Source organism: Saimiri boliviensis, chromosome 1 (genome assembly GCF_048565385.1).
Source record: "Saimiri boliviensis isolate mSaiBol1 chromosome 1, mSaiBol1.pri, whole genome shotgun sequence".
NCBI classification, from domain to species: Eukaryota; Metazoa; Chordata; class Mammalia; order Primates; family Cebidae; genus Saimiri; species Saimiri boliviensis.
The window spans coordinates 11,293,173-11,308,133 of NC_133449.1; the positions used below are offsets into that span (position 1 = coordinate 11,293,173).

The window sequence follows — 14,961 nt, forward strand, 5'->3', positions numbered from 1 at the left end:
GGAAAAAGCCGTCTTTTTTTTTTTTTTTCCTCTTTTTTCCCCCGAACCACACGGAATGAAGAAACAGCCCGTTGGCCTGACCTTGAGCTTGGCTGCCAGGGCCACAGCACTGTTTGAGTGTGCAATTGTACTGTAGATGAAAGAAAGAACATAGAAACGGTTTTTTCAGGGTCAAAATAATCAGTAATCCCGTTCGTTCCAGATAAATTCTACTAACGTTTTGTTTCTTGGACACGTAGTTTTACTTTCAAGGCAAACGAAAACATGTGAAAACACATTCTGGATTTTGAAATGTAGGGAACGGGGAATTGGAGGCTGGAGTTGATGATGACTTTCAGTCTCCAGTCACCCCGTAAGTGTCAGGAGTGAGTGGTGGCATCAGGCCCTCGGGCTGCATCAATAGACACCAGAGCGAGAGGTGGAGAGGCAGCCTGTGCTCTGGCCGGCTGGGCTGCGCCTGGCCTGTGTTCTCAGGGGTGTGCAGGTCTCTGGGCCACAGTGGAAGGAAGAGTGTGCCTGGGACGGTGAGGAGGCCTGAGACCAGCTGGTGGGGTGCCATCTCCATGTGGCTGTCCACCTGCTTGTTCTGTTTTCTTTTCCTTTGCCTCCCAAGGCTCTTTGACTTTATTAATGAAACCGCCTCAGTTGTGGCCTCCTTAACCGCCCCGCCCACCCCAACAAAACCTCTTTCTCCCTCATCTCTGCTCCCAAAGAAAGTGCTTTGTGGCTCTAGTAGAACCGTGGCAGAGATTAAGGCAGTGTGTGCTGATCTGCCTCCTCCCCTGCGGACCCTGGAATGCATAGCACGTGCTAGGAGGGGGTGTCAGTAGGGAGGGCCACGGGCAGAATTGTGGGGTGGGAGCCTAAGAGGATAAGGGCAAAGCTGGGCTGGAGGTCACACCCGAGAGCAGCACGTGCACAGATGCGGCATGTGGGGCTTCGGGGAGGTGGGGGCTGGAGGAGGTGACTAAGGTCACAGCCAGACTTGCGGACAGGAGGAAGCCCAAGGTGCTGAAATGTCAGTTTCTACATCTGTAAGATGGGGATGATGACAGTACCGCTTTGTAGGATTGTGCCTCACAGCACACAGGACAGAACATGGCTGGCGAGCAGTGTTCTGGAAGTGTCCAAGCGTATGCAGCTCGTGTTAATATGTGCAGGCACATAACCATGATGGAAAAATACATTTATGAGAATTAAAAATGAGTTCTGTGGCATGAATGCTGTAGTTGGTGATCCAGAACAGGATTCTGGCTCAAAGCTTGGAGGACCAGAAAGCTTGGTGCCTGCGTGGCACAGCTGGGTGGGGCCCCGTTCGGACTGAGGACAGGAGCAGGCTCTTGCTGTGGGTGTGTGCCCTCGGGCGTGCTTGCCCCGTCACCAGCCCTGGGTGTCTGCACCTGGCACTGGAGCCACCCTGTGGGTTTCTTGTGCTGTAGGGCAGAGGTGATCGTGAGCTGCATGTCGTCACAGCAGGGTGGGCCTGGGGTCTTCTGGGAAGCAGGCCAGACTCTGATGGCAGGTTCTGTCCTTTCCCCCGCACCCCAGCTGTATGAGTCCACCCTGCACGCCTTTGCCTTCTCTTACTCCATGCTAGGAGAGGAGATCCAGCTGCACTTCATCATCCCCAAGTCCAAGGAGCACCACTTTGTCTTCAGCCAACCTGGAGGCCAGCTGGAGAGCATGCGGCTGCCCCTCGTGACAGACAAGGTACTGGCTCAGAGACCCAGTGGGGCAGATCCAAGTGGCTTCAAATGGGTACTAAGCTGCCTGACGAGGGAACACAGACACCAATACAGTGACTGAACATGGAGAGGCTGGTGGCACACACGGGCTCTGGAGTCACCCGGTTCAAGCCTCAGCATTGCTCCACCACTTACTAGTTGAGTTATTTGAACACATCACTGAGTATCTCTGAGCCTTGGTTTTCTCATCGCAGTGACGGACAGTAGTAGCTTGCAAAAGCTTGTGGTGAGAGCTATTTGGAATAACTGATGAAAGGTACTAGCTCCGTGCCTGGAAGATAACAGGAGCTGGGTAGATTTCACCTGCTCCCTCTTTTCTTGAATGCTCTTGTGGGTAACATTTGGCATAGGTTTAGGCAGATAGAACAGTACAACGGTCCCTGAGGGCCCATTACCAACTCCAGCAGTTGCTAACACATGGCCAGCCTTGTTTCATCCGTGTGTCTCTCTCCTCTTCTCCCTTCCTATTTGGAAGTAAATCCCAGACCTCAAATCATGTCATCTATCTAGAGATACAAATATCGACATCTAGAGATATTTCTGGATGTAGATATTTCAGTGTATCTCTCTAAGGGGCACGTTTCTTTTATCTTTTGATGAGATTGTTTGGAATACTCCGTTGTCTCTGACCATTCTTGTCGAGATGCTCCTTGTAGAGCTGTTGGTTTAACCGACAGGGCTCACCTGGTCATCTCAGGGTCAGCTGGCTGCTCTTACCCAGCCCCACTCAATGCAGGCCATGTGGAAAGGCCGCTTTTCCTTCTCCAGAATGCCACCTGTGGACTTGCACCTGGCCTTTCAGACCCAGCAGCCTGTTATTAAGCAATGAAGATATGTATAATGTACCCAAGAGGCCTTCATTGTAAGGTACCTCCTACCCCATGGGCTGGGGTTAGGAGTTGCGGTGAAATTCTATGGGTGAAATGGAAGAGCTGGGATTTCTCTACCACTCCGCTTACCTTCCAGCCTTCCTGGTGGAGCTGGCCGTGAGCACCAGCTGCAGCCACAGTGCTGTGGCAGGTGCTTTGAGGAATTTAGAGGGAGCAGATGGCCTAGCTCTGCCAGATGAACTTATTATTAAGGAAGGAGTTGAAGAAAACAGTTATTTACATAAAAGATAGAACAACCCAAGTGGGTAGCTAAGCTCTACAGGGCAGTGATTGGGGGGGGTGTTGTGTGTTCATAGTGTATAGAAAATTAAAGACGTATATGAATAATGTGTACTCTGGGCACAATATTAGATTCTAATACGAGAGGGTAATGAATTTGGCGTATTGCTATATGCCAGTTAGTTGCCATTGCCTAACAAACCATTCCCAAATAAGCATTAGCTTTGGGATCTGTGAGCTAGCAGTTAGGGCTTGGTTCAGATGGATGGTTTTCTGGGCTCTGTTGTACTCACTCACTCGTGTGGATAATGAGCTGGCAGCTTGTCTGGGAGCTGGCTGGTGTAGAGTGGCCTCAGCTGGGATGTTCAGCCCTGCTCCATGTGGTCTCATCATCCAGCAGGCTAGCCCGGGCTTGTGCGTGGGAGAGTTCTGAGAGGGAGCGGAACGTGTAAGTCCTCTAGAGGTTATGCCCAGGATTGGCACAAGGTCATTTTTTCTCCCTTTTACTGGTAAAAGCAAATTACAAGGCTGAAAATTCCTGGAGTATGAAAAGGGTCATCATTCTTTGATGGAATATGCTGCAAAGTCACATGTCAGGGGAATAATTGCGATCACGTTTATAAACAGTCGACTTCATGATATCTGTATTTTGCAGAGCCATGAATATATAAAAAGTCCAACATTCACTCCAACCACTGGCCGTCACGAACATGGACTCTTTAATCTGTACCATGCAATGGATGGTGCCAGCCATTTGCACGTGCTGGTCGTCAAGGAGTACGAGATGGCGATTTATAAGAAGTACTGGCCCAATCACATCATGCTGGTGCTCCCCAGCATCTTCAACAGCGCTGGAGTTGGTGGGTGTCCTTTAACATCATTTGCTCAGTCAAACGCCTGCGAATGAACGCGTGAGAGAGTATTCTAGAGACGGAAGTTAAACATGTGACATCAAACCTTTTACTTTTGAACTTTTTTTTTCTTTTTTTTTTTTAGATGGAGTTTTGCTCTTGTTACCCAGGCTGGAGTGCAATGGCACGATCTCGGCTCACCGCAACCTCCGCCTCCTGGGTTCAGGCAATTCTCCTGCCTCAGCCTCCTGAGTAGCTGGGATTACAGGCATGCGTCACCATGCCCAGCTAATTTTTTGTATTTTTAGTAGAGACTGGGTTTCACCATGTTGACCAGGATGGTCTCGATTTCTTGACCTCATGATCCACCCGCCTCAGCCTCTCAAAGTGCTGGGATTATAGGTGTAAGCCACCGCGCCCAGCCTACTTTTGGACTTTTAAAGCTACTTTGGTTTTGTTTGACTTTTTTTTTTTTTTTGACTTTTTTATGCAGTCTTTCCCACCCCCACCTTCAGTATTTGGTTATCCATTTAATTGATATTTTCTCTTTTTTTGAGATGGAGTATCACTCTGTCACCTAGGCTGGAGTGCTGTGGCATGATCTTGGCTCACTGCAACCTCCGCCTGATGGGTTCAAGTGATTCTCCCACATCAGCCTCCCAAGTAGCTGGGATTACAGGCACCAGCCATCACGCCCAGCTAATTTTTGTATTTTTATGGAGACGGGGTTTCACCACGTTAGCCAGGATGGTCTTGATCTCCTGAGTTCGTGATCTGCCTGCCTCAGCCTCCCAAGTGCTGGGATTAGCGTATGAGCCACTACTCCCGGCCAGAGTGGCTCTCTTATACAGGGGTGCATGGAGGGTACTGGGCCAGACCGTGGGTGCTTCTCATCAAAATGAATTAAGTTTAATAGGAAGTATGTTAGCCTGAAGCTGGGCTGGGGAAGCAGGGAACTCTGTGCTACAGAAGCGGGAGACGGAAGAAGAAAGTTGTCCTTTTCCTGGGTTTAGAAGAAGAAAAATGAGAAGCACTTTTTATATCTTATACAGTGTTAGCCATGATGGTCTTGAACTCCTGACCTCAAGTGATCTGCTGCCTCCGGCCCTCTAACGGGCTGGGATTACAGGCGTGAGCCACTGCGCCCAGCCAAATTGATGTTTTCAATGGTTAGAGAAGAAAGCAAAAGAAAGCAAACGTGTGTTTTGCTTGGAGAGGGTGTTTTCCTCCCTGCAGTTTTCTCTCCCTAGTCCGTGGCCCGTGGTTTGTGACGGGTGATGACATCAGGAAGGTCGGAGCTGGTTTGTCGGAGCGGCCTTGACGGCAGATGTGCGTGGCGTCTGTCCGATGTGGGTGTGGGTGCAGGACAGCCCTGAGTCTATTTACTTCGCCTTCTGCAGGAGCCGCCCATTTCCTCATCAAGGAGCTGTCCTACCATAACCTGGAGCTTGAGCGGAACCGGCAGGAGGAGCTGGGGATCAAGCCGCAGGACATCTGGCCTTTCATCGTGATCTCTGATGACTCCTGCGTGATGTGGAATGTGGTGGACGTCGACTGTGCCGGGGAGAGAAGCAGGTGAGGTGGCCAAGAGCTCCACCTCCTGTTCCCCTGTGAATGCTGACGAGCGGGTGTGCCCTCTTTGTGTGGGGAATGCTCCCCACCCCTGGAAAACCGGAGGGCCTCTCATATTAGAAGGGGTGGTTGTGGTTGCCAGAGCCGCGTGGTAAATGTGCCAATCCTGACTTGCTTTTAGTTTTAAAAAATTGTTATTGATGTATAATGTAGAAAAACACAGTATCCATTTAGTATTATATACAGACAAAAAGGAAAGTATAATACATATACAGGAATTTCCCCAAACTGAGCACGTTCATTTAACCAACTCTTGAGATCAAGAACGGGATCTCAAGAAGGGGATTACTACCCCCAGAAATGCACTCCCTGCTGCCTCTAGCCCCACCCCTCCTCAGTAGCCTGTCTGCTGACTCCTGGCTTTATTTTTATTTGCTGTATGACTTCAGGCAAATGGCTAAATCATTTGGGTTCTGGTTTCCTCACCTGCGATTAATACCTATGCAATGGGTTTGTTGTGAAAATTGACTAAATCATGGTCTACACCTGTGTTCCGCACATAGAAGAAATGAGAGCCTGTGGGGAGCACCCAGCAGGGTGCCTGGCCCCCAGGCAGGGGGACTGTGTGGGGCACCCAGCCCATCCCAGTGTTCTTGGCAGTCTGAGAGCCGGTGCCATGCCGCCTGGTACCAAGGGACTTCCTGCTGCTCGCGTGCCGGCCTCTGGACCCACTCTCCCTCCTTCGAGCAGGGAGTTCTCCTGGTCGGAAAGGAACGTGTCTTTGAAGCACATCATGCAGCACATCGAGGCATCCCCGAACATCACGCACTACGCCCTGCTGGGGCTGCGGAAGTGGTCCAGCAAGACGCGGGCCAGCGAGGTACGGGAGCCTTTCGCCCGCTGCCACGTGCATGACTTCATTATCCTCAACGTGGACCTGACCCAGAACGTGCAGTACAACCAGAACCGGTGAGCTCCTGTGCCCGGGGCAGAGGAGGTGGCGGCCTGTATGGGGGCGCAGAGCCCTGAGTGAGGGCAGACTCAGGGCGCACCAGGGTTCCTGGCTGTGAGCACTGGCCTGGCCCTGTTCTCAGTTTTCCCAGTTTTTTAAATGTTGAATAATTTTGAGTATTCACAGATCATTCAGCTTCATTCAGCAATTCCCAGGATGCTTTATTTAGGGAGTTAAACTGGACTGTGTGTTTTTCTTGCCTTTTTGGTTCCTTCTCCAAATACATGGCTGTTTAGGAGCTTTAGCGCTGAAGGAAATGATAATTTCCAAAGGTTTCTGTGCATACCTAGTCACATCTCTAGAGGATTCAATTGCTCCGTGTTCATGGAGTGCCTCTACGCTGGGCAGTGGGCCACAGCCTGCAGTAGCCCCTGGAAGGGTGTTGGTTTTGGAGCCAGACTGACTGGCCCTCTGGGAACCTGGATTCTGCTGCGTTCCATCTGTGCGGCGCAGACAGGCCGGCCACCTCTGATCCCTACTCTCCTTAGCTTTAAAAAGCGGCTCATGGGCCGGGCACAGTGGCTCATGTCAGTGATCTCAGCTCTCTGAGAGGCTGAGGCAGGTGGATCACGAGGTCAGGAGTTTGATACCAGCCTGGCCCACATGGTGAAACCCTGTCTCTACTAAAAATACAAAAATTAGCTGGGCATGGTGGCGCGTGCCTGTAATCCCAGCTACTCAGGAGGCTGAGGCAGGAGAATCACTTGAACCGGGACCCAGGAGGTGGAGATTGCAGTGAGCTGAGATCATACCACTGTTGGGCTACGGAGTAAGACTATCTAAAAAAAATAAAGTGGCTCCTGTTTTTACCCTGGCAGGTTTTTTGTTGTTGCTTGCTTTTTAACCGATGCATGAGGTTGTGTTGGTAACATTTCTCACGTGCACTTGGCCCCTGGCCTCTGGTCATCACGGGCGGTCCTCGTATGGCTTGAGCCTTTGGTACACAGTGCCTTTCCTGGTGCAGAGATGTCCCTGTTTGTCCTGGGGCTTTTCCTTGTTTGTTTTGCCTTCTATTCCCCCTAGAGGAACGCCTGGAGGCAGGAATGAAGCCCACTCCACCTTCATAGCCCCCTACGATGGGGCCCACACTCTGGGTGCTGAGGGTCATGGCAGAGGGTGTGAGCTGCACCCCCTCAGACCACCCCTCCTCTGGCCCTGAGTAGGTTCATGTGTGACGATGTAGACTTCAACCTGCGCGTGCACAGCGCCGGCCTCCTTCTCTGCCGGTTCAACCGCTTCAGCGTGATGAAGAAGCAGATCGCAGTGGGCGGGCACAAGTCCTTCCACATCACGTCCAAGGTGAGCTCCTCGCTGCTGTGCAGGCCTCTGCAGCCACCGCCTGGGTGGCCCTGGCATACAAACTGAGGATGGGAGCCATTGGGGGAGGCTGTCTCTTTCAAGCCGGTGGAAGTGGCTTTCCTGACCCACTGGGTAGGGTCAGTAAAGGTTTTTAATCAGCACTGATCCCTGGGAAGTGACAGGCTCCGTGGGGTTTTTCTTCTACCTCTGATACTAACTAGTATCCTGCAAGCTTCTGCTCGCTGCAAGACTACAACCACACCCATCCGTGTGTTCTTACTGCCCCAGCTGGGTGAGGTCTCAGGCCACCTCTTTCCTGAGGCCCTGGGATGGTACCTGGCTGCACAGCTATGTGAATGGCTCTGCAGGCCGGCTCGATAGCCATACTGTCTGTCCACGGGGCAGCCTCGGGGTCGAGAGAGACCTGGTATGATTTATGTCTGTTTTAGCTGAGCAGGCCTGGGGAATTCAGGTGTAAAATCACAGCAGTCTTGATAACTCTGTGTCTTCCAGGAAACAATGCAGCAGGGGTGTCTCTGCCTGAAGGTCTCCCCAGTCCCGTGGGCCAGAGCCCCTTTCTCTGTCACTTCTGTCTTGATCCTGCCCTAATGCCACCAGCTGGCCTCTATCCCTCCTCGTTTCTGTAAACTCTTGGTGGAGGTACCTATGCTGTGGTGGGCTGGGTCTGAATTGGGACGCCAGGTCCATCTCCTGACCCCCAGAGGCAGGGATTGCGCCTTTTCTGGGAGTGCAGGGCCTATCCTCATTTCTCTTGCAAAGTAGCAAGACCTTTAAGTAAAAGGCCCCCCACCTCCACCATCATTGACATCTTAAAGTTGTATGAGGTTTGTTGTTTAATCAGAGAACAGACACCTTTACCATGTCTCCACCAAAGGGCTGGATGTGCCTTTAAAACGACCTTTTCTTTTATGTCTCTCAGTGCCATTTGTAAACTCTTAAGTATTTTATCTTTATTATTTGAACATAGGCTGATTTTTCTGTTAGGTTTGATCGCATGTTGGTCGCACATTAGGAAGCTAGTCACGTCGTGTCATCTTTCGTGTGATTGAAATCACTGCATTGTTTTCATTTATTCATTAAATATTTACTGAGCCCCAAATCCCCATGCTCGGGAGTCCACAGCCCAGCAGCCGGGGCAGATAGGAGACAAACAGCTAGTTAAGGACCATCGTGAGAAGCACCACAAAGGCGAAGTGTGTGGTGGGGAGACCTGAGCCTGTGGGGGTCTCCGGGGAAGTGATGTTGAAGCAGACACCTGGAGGAAGAGATGGAGCCACATGCCCAGGCAGGGGCATGGGCAGGGGAAGAGATGGGCATGGCAGGGGCAGAGGCAGGGGCAGTGGCATGAGCATGGTCAGGAGTGGGGGCAGGGGCATGGGCATGGGTGGGGGCAGCAGCAGGGGCTGGGGCAGGGGTGAGGCAGGGGCAGGGACATGGGCAGGGGCATGGGTGGGGTGGGGGCACGGACAGGGGCATGGGCAGGGGCAGCAGCATGGGCAGGGGAAGGGGTGGGGCAGAGGCAGGGGCAAGGTCATAGGCAGGGGCAGGGGAAGAGATGGGCATGGCAGGGACAGAGGCAGGGGTGGGGGCAGGGGCATGGGCATGGGCGGGGGCAGGGGCTGGGGCAGGGGTGAGGCAGGGGCAGGGGCACGGATAGGGGCATGGGTGGGGGCATGGGCAGGGGCGGGGGCAGGGACAGCTGCAGGGGCAGGGGCAGGATGCCTTCAGCGGGTGAAGGTGCAGGAGGGTAGGAGAGAGGAGGTTGGTGTGGAGGACGGGGAGGGGAGTAGTGGATTAAGCAGGCCTTCCCAGCCATGCAGAAGTTCCAAACTTTCCTCTCGGACTCATCAGAGGGAAGCCAGCGAGATTCTGATTGACGTAGATGTAAACATTTTGGTGATGGAGCATGAGGTGGGAGGATGCTGCTGTGGGTGGGAAGAGCCCGGGGCTGGGTGGGACGTGGACAGAATCTTTGATGGGGAGCTGGCCACTCCCAGGGACTTGAGTCCCCAGGCCCAGGGTTCTCTTGTTTTCTCTCGACCAGACAGCTGGTTTCTTGCATGGAATGATCAGTGTCTATAATTCTTACTGACCGGGTCGATTCATTTTCACAGGTCTCTTTCATGTTTCCCTTTAGTAAAACCTAGTATTTCTCAACAGAGAAGTTTATTCCTGAAGTATGTGTTCTGAGTTCATTCCCCTGAGCAACACGAGGTGCCATGCCTGGGCTGCCCCATGCAGCCCAGAAGCCAAGGGAAGGTCCTCTCCCCTCAGGGCGGTCGGGAGTGGCCTGACACCCTCCTTCCCCCACAGGTGTCCGATAACTCTGCAGCGGCCGTGCCGGCCCAGTACATCTGCGCCCCGGACAGCAAGCACACATTCCTCGCGGCGCCTGCCCAGCTCCTGCTGGAGAAATTCCTGCAGCACCACAGCCACCGCTTCTTCCCGCTGTCCCTGAAGAACCGTGACCACCCTGTGCTGTCCGTCGACTGCTACCTTAACCTCGGATCTCAGGTGACTCTCAGACGGGGTGCTGTGAATCCCTAAGTCAGAGAAATCTCTAGAACCCACGGGCTGGAATCGGGGACTGAATCCTAAGTCCTCAACTCCTTTGTCTCAGGGTTGACCCCACGTTATAGCTTTTGCCTTTCAGCTGAGAGAGCTGAGATGCTTTACCCAGACATAAGAAGAGAGGAAGCCAACCAAATTCTGATGCCCAAACATTTATTATTATTTTTGAGATGGAGCTTTGCTCTTGTTGCCCAGGCTGGAGGACAGTGGCATGATCTTGGCTCACTGCAGCCTCTACCTCCTGGGTTCAAGCATTTCTCTGCCTCAGCCTCCCGAGTAACTGGGATTACGGTCCCGTGCCACTATCCCTGGCTAATGTTTGTATTTTTAGTAGAGATGGGGTTTCACCATGTTGGCCAAGCTGGTCTCAAACTCCTGACCTCAGGTGATCTGCCCACCTTGGCCTCCCAAAGTGCTGGGATTACAGGTATGAGCCACCAGGCCTGGCCCAAATATTCTGATTCTCAGGTGAACTCATGACTAGGTAAATCTGGATAAAACTTCTATAACTGATTTTTCAGATATAGATTTGGAAATGACATGAAAATATTGTCTCTGGTCCCCCAAAATTTTGAGCTGAACCAAGCAGTTTGTATTTACTAGATGCAAACTGTGGTATAACGTTCCTGAGCATTTCATAGAAAACGCTGCTTTCTCTTGGATTTCTTTTTCAGATTTCTGTTTGCTATGTGAGCTCCAGGCCCCACTCTTTAAACATCAGCTGCTCCGACCTGCTGTTCAGCGGACTGCTGCTGTACCTCTGTGACTCCTTTGTGGGAGCTAGCTTTTTGAAAAAGTTTCATTTTCTGAAAGGTAACTCCGTACTCTTAACCCTGGACCTTGTCTTCAATGTCTGTCATCACCAGGTACCCTGAGGAGGGGACTCTGGTCCTAGCCCTTATTTGCCCTGGGTAAACTGAGGATCAGAGAGGGAAGTGACTGCCTCAACCACCCAGGGAAGTGCAAGAGAGCTGGGATTGGGTCCCCAGAAGCTCTCTTTCCCTGTACGTGTTTGGGTAGAGACAAATCCCCCTTTCTTTAGATGAATTACAGACATTTTTTAATATTTGTGTTTTCCTATTCCCTTTCCTTTCCTTTAACCTTTCTCTCTTTTCTTTTCTTTTCTCTTTTCTTCTTTCTTTTTGGAGTTTCACTCTTGTCGCCCAGGCTGGAGTGCAGTGGTGCCGTCTCGGCTCACTGCAACCTTTGCCTCCTGGGTTCAAGCGATTCTCATGCCTCAGCCTCCCGAGTAGCTGGGATGACAGATGCCTGCCACCACACCCAGCTAATTTTTTTAGTTTTAGTAGAGACTGGGTTTCACCATGTTGGCCAGGCTGGTCTCAAACTCCCAACCTCAGATGATCCACCCACCTCGGCCTCCCAAAGTGCTGGGAAGACAGACGTGAGCCACCGCGCTGGCCATTTGCGTTCTTTTCCAACCCAAATCCTTCACACCAGTGTCTCAGTCGTTGCTGACGTCTTCTTCCTGGTGGAGGAGGCTTCCTCCTTGTCCTGGGAGGTCCTGCACCCCCTTGACTTTTGCCCCAGTCTTCCTCCTTTCTGCGCCAGCTGGTTGTTCCGCCTGACTTGAAAACAATTTCCAGTCTGCATTTCCAGTCCTGCTCAGATCCCTAACTGACCGTCCCTTTCCTTGGTGGTCCTTGGCTCTGACCTTCCACTCTAGCAGGCACTGAATGAGCACCAGCAGCATCGAACGCCTTGGGAAAGACTGAGAGGTTTCTACAGCAGTCTCTGCCTCGGGGAAACATTTCATCTAAAGCTGGGGAGGGAGCAGAGAGGGAAAGTGTGAGGGAGACCCGGTTGAGGTGTTGCTGTGTGCTGGGAGTAGAGAGGAAGGAGAATTCCTGCAGCTGGCATGCGGGACGGGGCGGGGCAGGGGCACGGGGTTGGGGGGGTGCCTCAGGCCTGCATGGGTGGCAGAAGAGGGGGATAAAGCTGTGGGGTGGGGTAGGTAGGGTGGGGTACATGAGCTATCGGTTGGGGCTGAGGATGCTTGGTTTGCGACCCAACCCGCCTCTCTCCTTCCATCTGCACCTCGGCCCAGTCCCTGCCCAGCTTTCCTTCTGCCAATGCGTTTCTCCCCCGCAAACCTGCCACATTCCCAGCCACACTCCTGTCTTGCTAAGATTGTACATCATCCTGAAAGAGCAACAGGCCAACCCGCCGCCACCTCTGCCCTTCCCAGCAGCGCCCTGGCTTGTCATTGCAAGTAGAATCCCGGCAGCCACTTTCATCTGGATCAACTCACCTTTTCCCTTCCCACACCTCTGGCGTTGTCCACGCAGGTGCGACCTTGTGTGTCATCTGTCAGGACCGGAGCTCCCTGCGCCAGACGGTCGTCCGCCTGGAGCTTGAGGACGAGTGGCAGTTCCGGCTGCGTGACGAGTTCCAGACGGCCAATGCCAGGGAAGACCGGCCGCTCTTTTTTCTGACCGGACGACACATCTGAGGAAGACAGCGGCGAGTTTTCTGGAAGAGATGAGTGCTCAGAGCCCTCAAGCTGTTGAGGCTAAAGGGAGGCCTGGACCCGTGGGGTGTTTGACTGGAGTGGACCCCAAGGACTGTCCACGGTGCAGCCCCTGGCAGTGCACATGGGCCCCTGAGGCTGTGGTTCTGGGAGCCAGGAGGAGGACTCTGCAGTGGGTGGAGATGAAAAGCTGAGACTCCCCAGGTCTGGGCCAGCCCCTTGTCCTGCGCTGTTCTGAAGTCCGTTTCACGAAGAACAAAGATTTGCTCCCTGTCCTGCCATTCGTTTGCTTCCATGGACGAACCTGATTTTTCTCTTAGTTTAAGGAATCTTGGGTTATTTTGTAGCAGTGCCAGTATTTCAGTAGATGGGATTTCAGCCACGTAGGTTCCCCTGTAACCTCCTACACAGCAATATTCCAAAGGAACGTTTTAACTGTAAAGGCTGGAGACAAGAAAAAAAATAAGTAGATCGTATGAATACGAATTATTTAATTGCCTATAAGTTTGCCGTTTCAGAAGCTAGCCCAAAGGCGTCACATTTAATAAGGTAACAAATGCATTTACTTCAGAGCAAATATCCTATTAAAATAATATAGGGTAATTATATTATTAGAAAGGGCAAAAATGCAAAGAAGCTTTTTTTTAAAACTAAAAGGTTTTTTTGTTTTTTTGTTTTTTTTTTTTTGAAGGGAGGAAATGAGGCTGACAGAGGTTGACCTAAAATTTGCTTTACAAAGGGAAGAGGACTACATTGCTTACTTGAAATAAACAATGAAAACAACCAAAGTGATAGATAAAATAGTTGATGAGAACTAGGCGTACCACTCTAATTTACTAGAGTTTAGTTTTCAGTTCCTGAAGTAGCTCATTTTCTCTTACTGATGTTTGGTTCCTCGGGGAAGAATCTCATTTGACTAGAGAGGAGGTGGGAACACAAGAGAGGAGACAGGGAGAGATTTCCTAGGGCTCACCCTTCACAGCCGGACAGAATGGTTTTAAAGCCACAGGTGAGAGGGCCACCGTTGCCCAGGCTCTTGAGCAGTGATCATCGTATTCATCTTGTTTAATCCTTTCTTGTGTGATTGGAATTATTCTTCCCCTTTGAAAGACGAGAAGGTTGAGATGCAAAGAGTGTGCCTGTCCAAGATCTCACAGCTGGAAAGGCGAGCAGCACAGTTCAGACTCCTGGTTTCTGGGCTTTGCAGTTTGAAGTGGCACCTGACTTGAAGGAAAAGTTTAGACAGTTCAGTTTAATCATCAGAATGCATTCTCTTTTTTGAGACGGAGTTTTGCTCTTGCTGCCCAGGCTGGAGTGCAATCCCAGCTCACTGCAACCTCTGCCTCCTGGGTTCAAGTGATTCTCCAGCTTCAGCCTCCCAAGTAACTGGGATTACAGATGTCTGTCACCACACCTGGCTAATTTTTAAAATTTTGTTTTTAGTAGAGATGGAGATTTGCCATGTTGGCCAGGCTGGTTTTGAACTCCTAGCCTCAAGTGATCCGCCCACCTCGACCTCCCAAAGTGCTGGGATTGCAGGCATGAGCCACTGCTCCCGGCCTCAGAATGCATTCTTAGACATCTATCCTAGACGTATATAAGCACTCTGATGGATAACAATCCAAGAAGAAATGATTTTAAAAGATGATGCCAAAGAGTTGATGTCAATCTTTTTTCCCTAAGAAAAAAAAGTTCACGAGTATTAAACATTTAGATCAATGTTTATAAAATGATCGCTTTGTATATGTCATTATTCCTATTTCGGAATAAAAACTGACCTTCTTTAGTCGTACTTGTCTTTTGTAAATAGCAGCTTCTGCGTCATTCTCCCCGTTTTATTAATTTAAATTGGAAAAACCTTCAAACTAATATTCTTGTCTGTTCCAGTCTTATAAATAAAACTTATAATGCATAGATTGTTTTGTTGGTGGGTATTCATAGCATTGTTTTGAGAGAAGGTAGTGTGGCTAGTCACCTCTGGGGACTACCGGCTTCAAGTGGATAGTTTTGGAAAAGAAATAAGGATAAAGCCATAAAAGTGGAGTATATTAACATGTTGCAGAATTCCTGATGATTAAAAAGGTAGACTGCGTTGGACGTACAGGAGAACAAATATGGAGGAAACCAGCTCAGAATGTGCAGTGGCCTGCCACCAAGGGAAGATGGTTTGGGGACACTCTGAGCTTCACCGTGGCTGCAGAGGGTGGAAGGGGACCTGGGGCATTTGTCCAGATGATTAACAGGGGAAGTGGTTTGCAGCCGTGAGTGTGGTTGATTCCCTGCAGCGCTCCCC

The 14,961-nt window shown here is 51.0% G+C and overlaps 1 protein-coding gene across 9 annotated transcripts in view; it reads left to right on the forward strand.

Moving 5' to 3' along the window:
* GREB1 (growth regulating estrogen receptor binding 1) overlaps positions 1-14,454 on the forward strand; it is a 163,731-nt gene extending 149,277 nt beyond the window's left edge. For 8 of the 9 annotated variants that reach the window (XM_039460758.2, XM_039460759.2, XM_039460756.2 and 5 more), the window contains exons 26-33: positions 1,549-1,710; positions 3,510-3,714; positions 5,106-5,280; positions 6,028-6,246; positions 7,453-7,588; positions 9,923-10,123; positions 10,855-10,993; positions 12,487-14,454. In XM_039460758.2, the coding sequence (XP_039316692.2) occupies positions 1,549-1,710; positions 3,510-3,714; positions 5,106-5,280; positions 6,028-6,246; positions 7,453-7,588; positions 9,923-10,123; positions 10,855-10,993; positions 12,487-12,650 (1,401 nt within the window). In that variant the 3' untranslated portion in view covers positions 12,651-14,454. Of the gene's footprint in view, positions 1-1,548; positions 1,711-3,509; positions 3,715-5,105; positions 5,281-6,027; positions 6,247-7,452; positions 7,589-9,922; positions 10,124-10,854; positions 10,994-12,486 lie in introns of those variants that run through there. The other variant, XM_039460764.2, reaches the window with a different exon arrangement.
* The last annotated feature ends 507 nt before the right edge of the window (positions 14,455-14,961 follow it).